The sequence below is a fragment of the Coturnix japonica genome, chromosome 2 (assembly GCF_001577835.2).
Source record: "Coturnix japonica isolate 7356 chromosome 2, Coturnix japonica 2.1, whole genome shotgun sequence".
In the NCBI taxonomy this organism is placed as follows: Eukaryota; Metazoa; Chordata; class Aves; order Galliformes; family Phasianidae; genus Coturnix; species Coturnix japonica.
The window spans coordinates 64,952,993-64,971,966 of NC_029517.1; the positions used below are offsets into that span (position 1 = coordinate 64,952,993).

General features: G+C 38.3%; 1 protein-coding gene across 1 annotated transcript; it reads right to left on the minus strand.

Moving 5' to 3' along the window:
- Positions 1–3,452: 3,452 nt before the first annotated feature.
- EEF1E1 (eukaryotic translation elongation factor 1 epsilon 1) lies at positions 3,453–18,308 on the minus strand. Its single transcript, XM_015854638.1, has 4 exons — positions 17,991–18,308; positions 15,678–15,878; positions 8,355–8,450; positions 3,453–4,119 (listed from the first exon to the last, which is right to left on the minus strand). The coding sequence occupies exons 1-4, from the start codon at positions 18,291–18,293 to the stop codon at positions 3,979–3,981; spliced, it is 741 nt and encodes a 246-aa protein (XP_015710124.1). The 5' UTR covers positions 18,294–18,308; the 3' UTR covers positions 3,453–3,978.
- Between the last annotated feature and the right edge of the window lie 666 nt (positions 18,309–18,974).

Here is an 18,974-nt window from a genome sequence, read left to right on the forward strand (position 1 = left end):
TCAGTGCAGCAGAGGCACGTGATGGCAACTCCCCCTGCATTCTTCTGCTATGAAATTTGCTAGTATTTGTGCACAGAAGATGCACAGAATGCAATTCAGTTTTGATGGACCAAAACCAAAAATGAAGATTGCCAAGCACACAAGCATACACCGAGGTGCATGGTGAATGTGAAACCTCACGCTTCCATTAGGGTAGGGATGGCAGCAGCATGATCTAATTATAGATTTAAAGAAGAAATACTGCTCTTGGTGAGGGGGAAGTATTAAATGTAGTAATTCATTAAACCACTCCATCACCATAATTATACTTTGAACTTAAAAGACCATGAAACACACTAAAGATTAAAAGGAATGATAAAAGTGAAAACCAAAAGGAAAAAAATTAAATAGGCTTACAGATCCCTCCTCCTAATTTCAACTCCACCAAAACAACAAAAAACTCCTTAATTGGTATAAATGTACACTTATAAAACCAATTTATGGTCACACTAAGTCAAACTTACCTGGAGAAAAATCATGATAACCTATTCCCTGCTTGAGCATTCATGTAGCAGACAAACCATAAACCACAGTTCAACTGTAGAGATACAAAAAGAAGATGCTAGCAGATCAGAGAATATATAAACTAGAACTCTGGATACAAGAGCTTACACAGGACTTTTATATAATATATATAACAATTTTTATAGGTTTATCTGTTCCTTCATGTTTATTTCTCTTAACAAATCCCTTTCTAAGTACCTTGCCCTACTGTTCTGCAAAGCCACAACACCAAGGAATAAATTTGGTTATCGCATTTTAACCAGGAGGAGAAAAAAGAAGCTCAAGTTCTAGAGCAATCTTTACCTGTAGCATTAAAGGTGTATTATATTTCACAAATAGAACCACATTAACACTTCAAAGTTACATTTTCACATAAATGAGCTAATATACATAAGCATATTTGAATTAAGAGTACTCATGTCTGTTTTAAACCTGTCTCAACTCCCTGCTGACAACTTGGGATCCACACCCATGCTTACAAATCTGTTACTCTTCCATCAGTAACAACAGTACATACAGTAAACTTTCTCTGTATGTGAGTGAAGAAAAAAGAGAATAGTTAATTTATCAAGATACTCCAATAAGCTATGACATCTGTTGGGAATGTTAGGATGCATCTTAAAAAAATAAGTCTCCCATTTTTAGGGCTACTTTCTTACATAGTAATCAGAAATTAGCAAATTCCTGGGAGAAGGGCTACTTCAATTTCACAATACTTAGAGGGTGCTGTAGGCTATGGAGGACTACAAGAGAAAAAGGATTTAAAGGATGTGAAAATATAGCCTCTTACAGGCTAACAACTAGGATATGTCAGCATCCAGGTTCTGTGCATTTTACCCAAAGAATCACTGTTGACTCAGTTGATTTCAACACCTTACTCAGAGCAGATATTGAAGAAAAATAAACTTGTTTGACTCAACCACTTCTACTGTTAACCTGAAGCAATACCTACAGTATGTGCCTGCCTTGTAGGTAAACCACTGATAAAAGAAGTTTAAAAAACATGTTACACATTAAAACTATTATCAACATTTCCATCAGTTTTGATTCTGAAAAATGTAGGTGTCGGTTTATCTGAATGGCCAGTTTTTTTTTTGTTTTGTACCTGGCCGAAACTGGAACTACTTCATTTGTTTAGTGTAGCACAGATCCTCTTGAATTGCTCACTTCTACTTACCTCTTCTCTATAGCCTTCCTATATTAAAACCAACATTTTCTATAAATCACTGCTGCCCAATGTTAAGTCTATGCAAGAGCTGCCCTTAAAGACTTTTAAGTTCAGCTGAACTCTGACTTCTCACTTAAAGTTACTCACGCAAAGACAAGTAAGAATCATCAGTCTGTTTCTGATCTATCCAACACAACATTTGAAAGTCTGTTTGAACATGGCTTGCTTGCATGCGACAGCCAACCTGGCATTAAGGTGAAAAAGTCAAGTCAAAGTGGGGTAAGTGTAAGATTCTACTGAACACTTACAATTATCATATTTATTTCACTGTTGCTGAAAGGTTGTCATGCTGTACTATCTCACCATATGGCAACAACCTCAAGTCCTAGAGGCACATACTTAAAAGACCATAACATGTCAGGCCCCTTGAATAAATTAAACAGAACAATTATGCAAAATAATAATACTGCAATGATGAGATACATTAACAAATGAGACTGTCACTGTTCATGAAATGCCATGAAAATAAATTCCACACATCACTGCGGCCATCAGCATCATCAAACTGTGAAACAACAGAAGTAAAACAACATCGCAGTATTTACTGTGCCCTTCAGCAACAGAAATTTTCAGAAAAGAAGAAGAGGTTGCAAAGGAAGAAAGTCACTTTTAGTAATATCCAATAAGAGTATAACAAACTACTACAGAAATAGAGTAGCAAGGGGTTCTTTTGTTGTTTAAGAAAGCAAAACAAAAACCCCACAATGGCATGAGTGCTTGCCCACACCCTCCTTAAGCAGAAAATCAGCATTCAACTGACAGAGCTACAATAAATTACAACTCGTCGGTAAATAACATGAAGCTTCATTGTCAAAACGTACCTCAGTTTTAAGCCAAGGTACATTTTCATACGTATTTCCATTAGTTTTATTATATACTTAGTGTTCAACAATCAAAAGGTATTAGACAGAAAGAGGTAGCATGGAGGAAATCTATACCATCTGGTTTTCTCAGTCTTCTCTCTGAAGCAAAACATCTCAATTTATCTTTCTTTGCTTTTAACTCTCTATTCCTCTTAGCAACTAATCTACATAGGAGAGTGAAAACTGAAATGCTTGAGCTATATGACATTCACCAAGTGTACTTCTGTCAGTACAGATCTACGTTTTACTAATTCCTTCCAAACATTTCATGCTTGGTTTTTATATTTTTTAAAATTATTTTAGCAGCAATCTACACCTCTGTTTTTGAACAGAGGAAGTAAGAGGTTGGGGGATACTGTAGCCAGAGCATGCAGCAACCTAGAGAAATCCTGACACTTCAAAACAGCAGCTGTTTGGGCAAACAAACAGCACCCCAACACCAAAACAAATACTTTATACCAACTATGTTCTACAGTGAAGCGGCCTGACAACATGTTCCAATTGACAACAGCCTCCTTGGTTTCAAAGCCAACTTTTTACAAACAAGAAGTGAGTGTGGAAGAGCAACTCATTATTATCTCAAGTATCACTTTCCCCACCTTCTTTTTTAGGATCCTGAAACACACAATCTTTCTTATGTGGAAATAACACGCAATGACGGCATGCACAGAATCCTGATAAACGCGAATACTGTTGACTAATTTGAAAGAAAATGCTTTTGGAGCCTACATGGAAGTCCATAAAATGAAGCAGCATGTCAACTAACCTTTAATTATTATTATTTTTTTAAAACAAACTCAAGACTTTCACAGCCAAACTAAGACTACCGTTTTAAAATAATTTATTCCGTCACATAAATACTTTGTAACATTTTGTGTTCCCTTTTTCACATCATTGGCACACAATATAGCTCTTAACTTTTACAAAACTAGCGTAAACATTCATGGAAAATCAAAGGAAAAGAGGGACATAACGCGGAAACTCAATAAACAGTAAAATGAGTCTGTAGTGGAAGGAAAATAAGTACTTCTCTGCTCCAAAGACCATGTAATTACAGTTGAATGCTAATCTAAAAGAACATTTCATCTTTAAAAAATAGTGAATTAAAACTCAATTCCCATCTTTCCATCACTGTCGCATTTAATCAGATACACGATAAAATTCTGTGGCTAGTTCAAATTCTTGAACAAATGATAACAATTCAATGGAACTGTATTACTTGAGGCATCACCAGTTGCGGTTCACATATTGAAGGTTACAAACCAGGATTTGCAAGGCAGTGGGTTTGGACAGTGTAACTTCTAGACTCCCGAATACCACTCTGACACAGCGTTACAATTCTCCTTAATGAGCATTAGTATATAATCTGTTCTTGATAAAGACGACATTAGTCAGATGCTGTCGAACACCTGGATAATGCTGAATGTGGTTGAACCAGCGAGATACATTAAGGTAAATCTCTTTTTCTTGCACAGTGAGGTCCACCTGCATGGGGAAGAAATAAAAGTACCAATAAATTGCATTATTAATATTATAAAACATGGTGAGAAACAATAAGTGCAAAGCTTCACAGCCGATTTCAACTTGCAGAAAAAGTTGTTGCTGTCCAGAGTTCTACCTTCATTTCACAGATAAAGATTCACAAAACACGCATAATTATTTCCTCAAATGAACACATATGTAGAATGGAAAATACATCTGTATGATATACTTGGAGGTGGGGGTACAGGTGTTAGCTTGCTTGAATTTAACCAGTCTATGATAACATCAGCAGGGAAAAGCAGGGGAAAGGTTCCTCAACTTGCACAAATGTTGTGCACTCCTCCATTCAGCAGGTAGTCTGCCTCACTGGCCAAGCAAAAGGTGTATTAGAAGTTCAGGAATATATTTTTCAGGCCATTTCAGACTATATTGAGCAAGCTTCAAAGCTATAAAGCTATTAGGAACAAAACATGATCTTCATGTGAACTACCCTTTCTTGTCTCCCCACACAGTATAGGATTCACCTCACTTCAGTCAGCCACCAAGATGCACTGATTCACCTTAACGCCTGCAGTTCTAGCTGAGCCAGAAACTTAACAGAGCTTTATAGGCCAAGTGGAAAAGAACAATACTGAAAAGACCAACAACTCCAGAGTTTTTAGAGGCATTACAAACAAAAAGTGGAAGCTATTAAAATGTAACACTGAGTGCTTTCTTAATTAAGATACTTGACAAGCTGCCTGAGGTTCTTCGAGTATGCTGCATTCAGGAAAACTAAACATGCAATACCATTTAGAGGGAGATGCTTCTTATCACATGCAGTTTGTTGTAATTAATGACAGTGCAAAGCCAGTGCTTGGTATGAAGGTGTAGAATCAAAGAATTCTAGGGGTTAGAAGGGACCACTAGAGATCATCGAGTCCAACCCCCCTGCCAAAGCAGGCTCCCTACACCACGTCACACAGGAAGGCGTCCAGGCGGGTCTTGAATATCTCCAGAGAAGGAGACTCCACCACCTCCCTGGGCAGCCTGTTCCAGTGCTCCATCACCCTCACTGTAAAGAAGTTCTTGCACACATTCATGCGGAACTTCCTATGCTGAAGTTTCAAAAGAAGCACTTATAAAACAACAGAGAGCATGAAAAGAGCAATACGCAGCCAAAAAAATCATCAGAAATTAATACTTTTCTTCATTTGTAGTATGAGCAGTACTAAAAACTGAAGTCCAGGGATTATGGTAGACTAAACACTACAATTAGTATTATAATTAGAGGACCCCATTTCCAGCATCCATAGTGGGTAAGCACTTGGTTATAAGGGTGCTGAAATTTTGCACAACTTGAGACTTGGCAGGAGATTCACTTCTTCTCCTTATAATTTTATACTTTCAATTCTCCACCCTCATGTTTCTTGGATATAAAGCAAAAACAGTCTTTGGAAAATAGTCTTCCTCCATTCTGTAAGTATAGTGAAAAAACATCCCAAGGGCTTCCCAGACAGGTACTCTACAAGTAAAACCCCTTTCTGTACTTTAGGCACAGCATTCAAGATAATTCTGTTTATTTACATAATGTATTCTCAGTGTAATATATTAAAAAGCACTCTGTGGCATGCTCTATTTTTTACTCAGGACATAACTCTTAGGTTAATTGTTTAGAGATCAGTTCCATGGCATTCTTACAGCATTTTGTTAGACGGGTATTTTCTATTCTTCCTCATTAAATTAGATAATTCCCCCAAGTTAAGAAAGGCTGCTGTTCTGCTGTTAAAATAATTATTTGCTATTAAAGCAATTATTTCAATAGCAAAGAAGCAGACACTCAATTTGATGGGTTTTTTTTTCTTTTTTTTCCCCTCCTTTTTAATTATGGAGAGAAAAAATAAAAAGCCTTACTCTTCTGCCACAAAGCTCACAAAGGATAATGAAAATGGGTATCACACAATGCAAACAAAAGTTTCTAGAAGGACTGCAGTTACACCAGCTTTAATTATATTTGCTTTCAGTAGCACTGGGGGTGAAGGCATAAACTCCCATGCCTATACCCTGCATGTGCATGGGAAGTCTAAAAATACCTGTGTACATTTAGACCTTTTCTCACTGGTGACAAGACAAGGGGAAACGGCCTCAAGTTGTGCCAGGGTAAGTTTAGGCTGGATATCAGGAAACACTTCTTCACAGAAAGGGTTGTTAAGCACTGTTCATAATCCTTTAGAACAAAATCCTGTGCTCTGATCATCCTAGTGGCCCTCCTCTGGACCTGCTCTAACAGTTCCACATCTTTCTTGTGCTTGGGGCTTCAGCAAAAAAACTAAAAAAACCAGGAAAATAAACCACTAATGCAGTCTCATTATATTCCTGTATTAGTAATTCTGACTTGAGGAGCGTATCTTACTTGGTTTGGTAATAGATTGTATTCGATTTGCCCCCAAAATTTTGACTGAGGCTTCTATTTGTAGAGATATAAATTTCACCCCAAGTTATTTTCCAGCGCTCATTAAATAAATGTTAAATTCAGACGTACAGATCCGAGATGACTACTTTGGTTCTGCCTGAATTTATGAGTTATAAAAATAAATAAGATAGATCAGCCTGTGTATTGATAATTACTCTTAAACATTTTTAAACAGCACTTCACAAGTTTGGTTCTACTTACAAATTAAAACATAGGGAAAATCTAAAGAATAAGTTTGTTACCACAGGAACATGTAATGCATCCTGACTGCTCGAGTTACCTTCAAGCAGTGTTTCCTAATTCTTTGCAATCTGAGTTTTAACCTAGAACAACTTCACTGTTGATCATATTCATCTACATAAACATTTGAGTAATCTATATGTCTAAAGACAAGAGTGGTTTCTAAACTTTTAATAACGCTCAGCTCGTGCTGTACAATCATAGTATGCCACTAGTATATAAAGTATCTTGATAGAGTTATCTGTTACCCCATCAAAGGCAGGGAGATTAACCCTTAGGGCCTTTATCAGATCCACTGACAAGAACAACATGCCCCCATCTCTTATTTTAAAGGGTTATATTAAGCAATGTATTTTGCATAAGGCTTAGCTCAAAGAGCAGCGGATATGAGAAACTGCTTCCTTGGAACACACCACATTAAGAGATGGAGCAGCTTTCCCCTCCACTTAAGGCTTGAGGCACAGAAGCAGTTCTGAAAGTACTCTCTTCTTTTGACAGGAAAAAATAAAAACAATCACAGGATTCTGCAGTTCAAGATATCTTACTTCCATAGTTAATTACTAACGTTAATCAATTTTAAGGCCTTAAAAACATATACAATCTAGCTAATTCCCGTTGAGCAGCTTCTCATATTCCTCTATCGGATAGCAACCCCATTATTTGCCCTTTATACCTTTCTGAGTCACAAAATTATCATCTTCTACAAAACCAACCATTCTAGAAGCAGATGTTGTACTATAAACTTGTCCCAGCTAGTTTCTGTGTGGTTGCAGGCACCCAGGAGCACTAAGTCATTTGTTTTTACCATCTGCTCTATCTCCCAGAGCAGTAACTTGTATCTTTCCTTCTTGATTAGGTGGTCTACTCTAGAGCAAACTCTAAATATAAAATATGCTTCATTTTCCCCAGTCTAAGTCTTTTATATTTTTTTAAATATCTCATTTGAGTTTGTATTCTCTTACACTACAGTTATATTTTTAAAGAATTCTTACACAACTGTACTGCCATGTAATATGTGAAAGGTAATCATCTGACATACCAGTTTATCCTCTACGAGGAAAATATGACTCAAGTGTAACTTCAACATAAAATCAATCACATTCTAGTTGCTCAAATACAACTAACTTCTATTACTTTGTTTTCAAATTACCTCTCGAGGTTCAGAAGTGAGGCAGAACGATTCATAAACACTTCTGAGCTACATATGAAGAACCTCTCCAACATTTTCATTCTGTGAAACCCCTTGCTGCCCACTTCAAGTAGCAGCTCCTCACGTTGTTTCCATACTCTATAAGTTATCAAGACTTACCACTAAGTCTTGAAGCACAAATAACAGTTGATCGTGGCTGTCACTTCTATGCATTCATCCTTCAGAAACTTGATTAACGTGCGTCTTCCATAGCACCAGCAGTACCTCTAACAATCTTACTACTTTTAGTTCTGACACCTCTGAGTTTCATTTATCAATTATCAATAAATTGCCCTTCACATAAACAAGCAATTACAATGGCTGTATGTACGTAAAGGTAATGCAAACAGTACTTACCATGACATGATGCAACCCGTAGTACATCAGAATATCTGCTAAGGTAAAACTGTTTCCTGCAAGGTAGACCTTATCTTCAAGGTGTGCATTAAGATCCTAAAAATAATCATTAAAAAATAATCATTAAAAAAAAAGATTACACTGCTGATGTGGTTAAAGAAAACAATGAAGAGTTAAAAAGATCTGAGACCATACATATACAATCAAGGGCAGTTTTCATTTATTCAAACATAGAAAAGAAGGAAGACAAACAAAGATGAGAAAAGAAGGAAGACAAAGGTAGGATACGATGTATTTCACGCTCATGCCTGGAACTTGACACTAATTGGCTGCTTCCATTTGATCCCCGCTTTTATTAACGTTGAAATCATGGATAGCAATTCACAACTGATACTGCCAGTCTGGTCAGTACAGAAGCCCATTGCTGCTTCTGAACTTGAAGTGTACCTCTCATGCTCAGCAACTCCGTATTAGATGTTAAAGGCTGAATAGCAGAGGGCTTCTATTTGGATTGAATGAGTAAATGGTTCAAGTCTGTATTACTTAAGGACTCCTTTACATATGCAGTCATTCCCTGCAGGTAAATAGAAGGCTGATGTTCACTGTTGCTCCACTGCATTGTTCCTGAAATACAGGTACTGCCTGCCAGCTCTCTTCACCCATCTAGGAGCAGTCCCCTCCATTTTGCCATGCGTTACCTATTTCTCACTGAAGTCATATAACTTTGTGCCCTCTACCTTCCTTTGAAGAAAAGGTAACAACCTGCAGATTTACTCTAATCCTAATGGCAAACTGGTTTTATGACGTTCTTTTCTGAAAAGCAGGAGAACAGTCTCCCACCTTTTCTTTGCATGTGGAAATTCCCTGCCAATATTCCTCTGCCCCAAGAAAACAAACAAACAAGCTTCTAATAAATACACTCCTTTCTGCCCTAAAGACTCCTGCCAGTTTTCTTAGACCACATTAACTTCCTCCTGGAAACAGAGGTAAGAAGCATAAACAATGTTTTTCAAAGATCACCCTAAAAGACTTATCAGTCTCAACTACAGCTTGTTTCATATTAAGGGGAGAATATGGGATTTACTCATTACTGAAGATAAAAAATAAATAGATTTCACCTGAACTGCAATTCTAGCTCCATAATTCTGCTTTCTCAAATATGCAGACATATCCTACAGTGCATACATATAAAAAGAAACAGAAACACCTAATAACATCTGACTGTGCATTTAAGTTGGACTCCATTATGCAATATTCTTTGACAGCCTCTTTATGACAGGAGTCCTGTGCTTCCTAATATTTCAACATCCAAATGTCTGCTTTGATTTTCTTTTATTAGAACAAATCAAGGAAAAAAATATTAACCCCTGCATAGTTAAAATTCTGTATGGTCATCAGCCTCCAGCTATGCAGCTATTTATGTTTTTCTTTAAGACTGATTTGCTGCTTTGTTCTTGTTAGTTAGGTCTCAAATTACTTTAAGCACGTGACTACAGTTCTGATGAATTTTATTCACATATCAGAAGTAAATGCTATGTTAAAAAGAAAAAAGCTCACACGAGAAAACCTGCAAGTCAGTACATATGCTGCAAAGTATATTTGTAAATACTCAGGTTACTCATTGGTAAGAAATAACTCAAGCTTCAAAGTAACGTTAGCCACTTCAGTGTTATAATTATTTATTCTCATTAAAGTTTTATCAAGCCTCTTAACTGGTAGTTTGACAAGTGTGGCTTAGTCTTGGATAAATCAGCACTAGTCTGCAATTTTCTTTTGGAATGCACGTATTCCTCCCATAAGATACAGGAAGATACTGATTTCATACCGCCAAAGTCAAGTTCATTTAGAAACAAAACAGTACATCCTTTTCCACACGCACTAGGAATATTTAATCAATCCTACCACATATGTTATACTTTCCATAGATGATTATATCACTGGCTAATTGCAAGCTGTGTTAGAATTCCTGGAAGCCAAGCCTTCTTTTACCTCACCTCAGTATTAAACTGTACCAGTCTTCCTGTCATGGAGAGATTAACAAAAATACGAACACAATACTCTATTTGAATTTCTATTACAACCCAGAAATTCAGGTCTGTTGGCTGTTATTTGTGTCACTGCCTTTCACATATTTAATGCTGCTACTTAAATCAATTATGTATTTACAACTCTAATAGCAAGTGATTGACACAGTCTTGCAAAACGCTCGTAGCTAAATTAACTTACTGGTGCGATCCTGCAGGGGCCCCTTCTCAAGTTTCAGATACATTTAAAGTATAACAGCAGTTTACTGTAACAATATGCATTGAACAACTGAAGCAATTTTGTTTCCAGTTTTGGGTATGAGTAGGGAAAAAGCAAGAGAGAGAAAACCAAGATGTAGCACAACTGATGTACAGTGACAGCTCAACACACCCCACATTTTTAGTGTGGTTTACCTATGAAGCACAATTGCCTGTAACTCAGATCACCCTTAAAGATAAGTAAACCCCTTCCAGACCACAAGTTGAGACACAGTCCATCATTGCATCTCAGGTAACTAACAGTTGCCTCTTAAAATGACCCAATAACTTACAAGGGATCCAATCATACTCTCATTACATTTTAGATACTTTGCCCATAGGATGTATACCAACAGGGCATTTCTTTCTTTAAATATTCCTTCAGTCAGCAATATTCACAGGGTCACTTCCCACCTAAATGCCTTTGCATGGCACTACACAAAGAGAGAGCTGAGCACTTATGACTCAGGCAAATCCTGGACAACACAGAATCCAAGAAGAGGATTCTAGAGCTCTATCCAAGAAAGGCACAGCTTTATGGTTAGAGGTGTATCCTTATTTTCAGTTCTGATGCAAGACATGTATCTAACACGCAAAATGTGAGCTAAACTCATGGCCTCAAGTTGTGCCAGGGCAAGTTTAGGTTGGATATTAGGAAGAACTTCTTTACAGAAAGGGTGGTTAGGTACTGGAATAGGCTCCCCAGGGAGGTGGTTGAATCGCCATTCCTAATGTGTTTAAGAGCCATTTGGATGTGGTGCTCAGGGATATGATTTAGCAAAGGGTTGTTAGTGTTAGGGTGCTATTGTTAGGCTGCTGTTGGACTTGATCTTCAAGATCTTTTCCAACCTGGGTAATTCTATGATTCTATGATTCTAAACTCAGTCTGGGAGAATATTATGTTCATCACAATATGATTTCTGCAAAGGACAGAAGAAAAACAGCTCTTTAAACGAATGTTGCTCAAATAATCAAAACACGATCGTCTATGCCTGCAAACACTGCACCCTTAGAAAAAGGAGAAGAATGAAAACAGGCCTGAAGTTCCAATAACGCTTGCTATACAAGCTTGTCAAAGTGGTTAGGCAACCCACTGAAAAACAGCATACAAGGACTGTGGATGAATGCCATGGAAGGCATATGCAATGGATTAACCTACGTACATAGTGACAGAAACAGTAATTTTTCAAACAAGTACAATAAACAATAACTGAAGCTTGTAACAATTTATTTAGATTTCTAATTGAACTTCATGACTGGAGCCAGAAAGCACAAGAAATTAGGACAGAATTAGCTGTAATCATGGAGCATTTTTTATATGAGATGTTGCAAGTAGTACATGAATTCTTGGTTACAATTACCCTTCAGAGAACAGAGTTAGTTCAGAACTTTCTACAGCTCCATAGAAGCTTTTCTGTGAAATCCAGTAGAAACTCTCAGTTATATTTTGAATAGATGGTATTATTTCCCCCCACCCCTCAGATATCAAGTCTTCAACATATAACGTTGACCAATCAGAGACACTCAAATCTCATGAATAGAATTTATTAATATTCAAGCAGAAATTTGGCAGCATGAGCAATTCTCTAAAGTTCTCAGTTCTTTGGCAGAGGAGCAGAAACCTTACCTTGTATCAAAGAAAAACCTCAAGGATTTAGATATTCCCCCCACACCTCATACGTAATTTAATTTCCCACTAATTAGACATCATTTGCTTGATCAGAAGCAAAGGAAATACCGTCTCATCCTACGGAAACTGAAGTTAATGGAACACACTGGACACGATATCATCACCACTACTGACAATTACTATTTCTACACATCAGTAGAACAGCCCACAGGCATCGCTCTTGTTTATTTTGTCCAGTACAGGAGCTCAATGTGATTTAGACAAAACTGTTAAACACTTGCACTGAAAATTTCTAAACTCTATGGCTTCTGCTCCAAATAAATTAAAAATACTTCTTGAGATGGCCTACTTGACAACTGTTCTCATGTCAGGTAACAGCTTTAGTCAACATGTCAGCAAGAACAAGCTTACAAACATTTTCCTTAAGGCTAACAAAACAAACCTCTCTCTTTCTCTTCAAATTAGCAAACACTGCTCCAGTTATTAGCTGACGTTCTTCAGAAGCACACCAGCTCATTGAAGGGTTAACCAGTAGCAGCCTAAAGTTTACAACAGAAGCAACTGAACTGTTTTTGGCACAGCTTATTATAAATTGTGGCTCTAGGCTGCAACTGTCCCGAGACTGCCATTGATTATTCCAGACACGTTGTAAAACTACAGTCTCAGACTTGCCTCCCTATTTTACTCCCCCCCCCCTCCTTTCTTTTCCCTTCTCATACTCCCTTTTGGCATAGTGTGCTTTAATGGTAGGCTGCCTCTTGTTCTGATTAATCATGGTGGCAAGAGAACAAATTAAAATTAAAAAAAAAAAAAAAAGTTAATTGCTACCCTACAAAATTATTAGCGCTGGAACAATTCTACAGTAGTTCTGCATCAAGATAAACTCTGTCCATACAGGATCTGCTACAAAAGAAAAGCTGCAGAAAAAACTTTAAGTGCTATCTGGGATAAATATACATATGTGTATATACAGGCTGTCGGCGTAACTTCAGGGAGGCTTCTCAGTAATGAAGTTTTGTTTGGAAATAATTTATCCACATATCTGCTTTAGTAAACTGCATTTTCTGAACTGTCAGCACTGCTAAGGGCAAAAGCAAAAAACAATTCCAGCTTCAGAATGAAAATGTATTTGTAGAACTGCATTGGGTAGTAACACCAGATACTTGTGGGTGCAATGACAAAGCAGGTATCAATATTTAAGTCACTCAGACCTTAAGTCTTTAATTTTTGTGCATTAGATTAAAGGTAAATCCTTACAAGATGCCAAATAATTTGTTTGGATGTTGCCTAGCATATTAGGAAGGTGATTTGTGACTTGGTGTGATGAAGCTCTACATAGCTGGACTGTATTCTATCAAACTATATCTATATACACACACACACACACATATATAAAATTTACATATATATATAAAAGCAGAAAGGGATCCCCAACAGCCACCTCACCTTGTCACACCTCCTGTTCAAAGTATAGCTAACCTTAAAGTTAAATCATAATTAGTCCATGCCTCCTTCAGTTGAATTCTTAAGTCTTGAGGGACAGACAGCCCTTTCAAAGAGTAGCTTTGACTTTAAAAGTTTTGATATTACCTACAAATTAAGATAAAACTAGTGCTGTTACACCCCCCAAAAAAGCCCAAAAAACAAGCTTGTGCTCACCCCACAGATAAAATGAGACCAAGATAACTCAGATTATCTGAAGTGTAAGTGAAAGCAATGATTCTTTAGGATGCTCATCAACTCAGTCTTTTTACTAGGCATGATACTCCATGTCCTCAAAATTTAGGGTGCTGCCACTTTGTGAAGGACAATCGCCATCCCTGGATGTGTTTAAGAGCTGTTTGGACGTGGTACTTGGGGATATGATTTAGTGGAGGGTTTTTAGAGTTAGGGTACTGGTAAGGCTGCAGTTGGACTTGATGATCTTCAAGGTCTTTTCCAACCTGGGTAATTCTATGATTCTATGAATAAATTACTAACAAAGTATTGCTTTGCACCGCTCCAAAATGTAGAATTTCCTTTGATTTCAAGTAACACAAGAAGTTACATCTACACTACCGCTCCAGCAGTCTTTCTACCTTTGCCTTGCTTCTATTTTATCTGACTCAGATCTGCCACACCTAAAATCAGAAGCATTAAAACTCTGCTATCACAAAGTACAGTCAATCTAACACCAAGCAACACACAAAGCTATATCCAAATCTAGACTGATTAAATAGCATTAAGCATATGGTTCTATTTAAAATAGGTATGCGTTTCATATACACTTGGTAAACAACCCCTCAAGTACTTAAAAGCATAAAGCATTTTTTCTCTTCAAGCTCTGTTCCCAAAAGATTGCAAGGATCCTAATTATCAGTCACAAGGAGTAAGCAGCAAAATAGAATAAGCTTTTCAATCTACTCCCTGCCATCTGGCTGCTCAAATAACGGGGTTACCCTTGAGATTTTTCTTCTTGCTTCCACCTGTCTTAGAGGAAGAAAGCTTCAGACTACAAGGAAAAACTGCATAGAGTTGACTGAAGCCTTTGTACAAAGCAGCTCCATTTGAAGACCACTTTGGCAGACTTGAAAAATCTGAAGGTTTTCTTTTTCCACTGTTTCACACATCAACTGAGACAACATTATGTATGGACTATATTCCAACTGCTCATTCAGGAGGGGGAAAAATAAATCTATATCTGCACAGTTATCTTGAAATACAGCACAGCTTGCTTGTAACTGAGGTTTTATGAAGACAGAAAGAAACCAGTGCCTTACAAGAGCAGAGACAGAGCTATTAAACAATCTCTATCTGGAATGTTCCAGATAGTTCACAGCATTACAGCCATAAAACATGGTAAGAGATCGGCTTCGTGTATTTTTGAGTTTGTTTTCAGGTATCCTTTATTTTGTTAACAAAAGCCAAAAAGCAGAAGGAGAGCCAGCACTGAAAAACACTCTCAAGTCTTCAGTTTCTAATCACTTACTTGTGTCTGCTCATGTTAGCACACTGATAGGAGGCTCAGGGGAGACCTTATTGCTCTCTATAACTTCCTGAAGGGAGGTTGTAGTGAGCTGGGGATTGGCCTCTTCTCTCGTGTAATCGATGACAGAACTAGAGGGAATGGTTTTAAGCTGCACCAGGGGAGATTCAGGCTGGACATTACGAAGTATTACTTCTCGGAAAGGGTAGTCAGGCATTGGAATGCACTGCCCAGGGAGGTGGTGGAGTCACTGACCATGGGAGTGTTCAAGAAATGTCTGGATGTTCTGTTGAGGAATATGATTTAGCTGGGAAGTATTGGTAATGGTTGGACTAGATGATCTCCTAGGTCTTTTCCAACCTTGATAATTCTGTAATTCTGTGATATCTTTCAAGGCCTGATCTCTCCAAAAATGCATTGGCAAGTTAGAACTAAGTTCTCCTTACCTTCAGAACTGTTCTCGTGTCTTCTCTACTAGACTGTCTGCCTACTTGAGTCACTCTGTATTCCAACCACTGATGAACCACAGCTTTTTCTTCTGCAGAACTTCCAAGCAGTTGCTCTTTCTTAGCCTGTTTAACTAAGTACGAAGCGATGGTAATTAATCCTGTCAGACCGGGACCGTTGTTTGTCTGCAGAACAGGAATCTAGAAAAGAAAGAAAAATTATAACATTATAAAACTCTTTCAAAAAAGTAGATTCTTTGTGAGCTTCACTATTATTTCTTCATAGTCTCTCAGAAGACTCTTAAAAATGCAACAGACTGTAAGCATTCAGGCTAATAATATCAAAGGGAAATAGAAAGGTTGCATCCCTACTTTTTGGGGCAATTTATTTTCAGCATTTACAGATTACATGTTCAAGGTGCACATGGACAACCCAGAACTCCTTTTGATCAGTACACGCTTATCACAAAATAATCAAGCTGCACTAATTGTTCAAGGAAAGACTGGATGTTGTGTTGAAGGACATGGTTTAGTGGGAGCTATTAGTAATAGGAGAAAGGTTGGACTGGATGATCTTTTAGGTCTTTTCCAACCTTGGTGATTCTATGATTCTAATATTAGCATTAAGTAGTAGTGTTGTTCTGACACTGTCAGAAGACAGTAACTGAACCATCATTCATTTTTAGGTTCCAGGATCACAGAATCACACAGAATGACCCGGGTTGGAAGGGACCTCAAGGATCATGTAGTTCCAACCCCCCTTCCTAGTAGGGCCACCAAACATACACATTTACTAGACCAGATCCAACTTAAGTTTTCAGTTCCCTTCACAACAGCTTGACTTAGTGAAATACCCTTACCGTTCTATCACCAAATACCAAAACAAGTTATTAGTTCAGAGAGGACAACGTAATACAAACCTCTAGCTTTAACTGCATATCTGTTAGTGATTTCACCATGTTTACGTGATTTTAATTGTCAGTGAGAAGCATTAATAAATCTTTACAATAACAAAGCATAGTAAGTCTTTAATAAAGAGGAGCATAACTTTAGAAGTTCAGTTTTTTAACTACAGCAAATTAAAGATCCCTATTATCATAAGAATTGATTTTATTTAAGTTGTGAAATTAAATTACTTATATTTTATGAAGAAACAGAAGAGAGTTAGCGGCACAGAGTTTTTAAAGGCAAAGTACTGAAGTCACAAAAGTCACAGCAAAACAAGCCCAGCTTCACAAAGTGGTCCTCATCACTGTTTAACAAGCATCGCTTCAAAGAGAAGCATCAAAACACACAAATAACTTAAAGCTGGACATTATAAGCTTTAGGGGTATACCAAAATGAGCAGTCAGTTTGCCTTGAGAAGCTCCTTCAGAATAACAATTAATAGAACAAGTATTACCAATCTTTTAGAGTGGGAAACTTGACCACTAAGAGTAAAAAATGAAATGAATGAAACTTCATAGAATCACAGAATTACTCAGGTTGGAAAAGACCTTGAAGATCATCAAGTCAAACCGCAGCCCAACCAGTACCCTAACTCTAACAACCCTACACTAAATCATATCCCTGAGCACCACATCCAAACAGCTCTTAAACACATCCAAGGATGGTGATTCAACCACCTCCCTGGGGAGCATATTCCAGTACTTAACTACCCTTTACGTAAAGAAGTTCTTCCTCATATCCAACCTAAACTTGCCCTGGTGCAGAAACTTCACTGCACCAGCCTAAAGTTTATTCACTCATTCACGGCATCCCACGATGGAATCTTACTGGAATGCACTAAAGAGCATTTTAACATACAAAGGACACTATTTGCCTTCAAATTTAATTCATGTAATAAGATGCAATTCCAACATATGCTATTTAATCTGCAGTTCTACCTGGGGCCCTTGTGCATTTTTCTCACTGAACATGTAATCAGGAAAGCGATGGACAGCCAGACTTCATGACTCACACTAATGTCAGTCACGGCACTGAGACAACACTTGAATCGTTAACTAACTAAAGGAGCTTACTACATACGAAACCATATGGATACTTCACAGAGAAGAGCCTGCAAAGGCTCTACATTAATCTATCCTTCCCCTACTCCCCACACTATCTCCCTCAAGCCTCCACTGGCTCTCAGACTGCGATGTTTTGATAGCGATGCGCCACAGCCAGATGAGAACAGCGGGAAAAGGACAAGGGAGAGGAGATGAAGGCGCAACATGGGGAAGAAGCCATTGGGGACGGGGATAGCTGAGGAATAGGACACCCGCCCGTCACTGCCCGCTCCCAGCCCCGTCCCCTCCTGGCTCCCTTCACCTGCCGCTCCCCCTGGGCGCCGTACTTGTACCCGCTCTGCAGGCCCAGCGCCTTCTCCAGTAAGGCCAGCTCCTCCCCTACCGACCCCAGCCGCGCGGCGGCCGCCATCTTTGCCGGAGAAGCACCTGGTCGAAAAGGACCGACCGCCTCCTCCTCCTGCCAACAACCGCTAATATCATTGGAAAACAAGCCGCCACGCCTCCTCAACAACCATTGTAACCATTGGGATGAAGTTTGAGAGGAGCCAATCCGCGTTTTGAAAGCCCGGGAGGAGTGAGGTAGTGCGGCTCGCTGAGTGCGCATGAGTCGTTGTGCGTGGCTGTGGTAGTGGGTTGCTGAGCTGTATGGATCCCTTAGTTCACTAAACTATAGTGTGTTGTGTGATCACAGCTATTCAAGGTTAAAAACAGAAAGCTGTGCTGCCTTAATAACAGCATTGCTTCTTGGTGTAGTCCTTCAGCTTTATTTCCTGGAACGATATTTTGCAGTGCCAGAGTTCCAGCTTCTTTCCAATGGGATGTCAATAAATGATCAAAAATTGTATGGAATGCCTTAACTTTAGTGGTAATTTGAAATATCTATCAGCAGCAATAAAAAGAAGGCTTCAATTTTGGTCAGATTAAAAGATAAAGCTATTTTATCAGCTTTCATCCCACTTCAGAGTCCTTGGAAAGGGAGACTTAATAAATTAAGTTGAGGACATAAACCTCCTTTTGGCTTCATGGCATGGTTCCCTTGCTGATACCATTTAGCAGCCTCTGTGTTCCTTCTTTGTACAATTCTCTCCCTGCTCCATTAGGTGGAGCTTTGTGATTAAGACTGGGGAAGAAAGTTGCTTCTGAATGGGAAATAATTCGCCGCAGAAAGGCTGGAGGAGCAGGCAAATGAAGTGTGCTTTGCTTAGAGGTATCAGTGTCCTATATGCAGGCTTGGTACACAAAAACCTGAATTGAGAGCTTTGCTCACAAGGAAAATAACTTGGAA

Bases quoted from the DNA above. Each gene is read 5' to 3' on its own strand.
- EEF1E1 (XM_015854638.1), bottom strand. From the start codon at position 18,293: ATGCGCACTCAGCGAGCCGCACTACCTCACTCCTCCCGGGCTTTCAAA. The intron at 15,879-17,990 runs GTGAAGGGAGCC...TTTCTTTTCTAG, and splicing joins GCGCCCAGGGGGAGCGGCAG to ATTCCTGTTCTGCAGACAAA. The intron at 4,120-8,354 runs GTAAGTACTGTT...TTCCCCATGCAG, and splicing joins ACGGGTTGCATCATGTCATG to GTGGACCTCACTGTGCAAGA.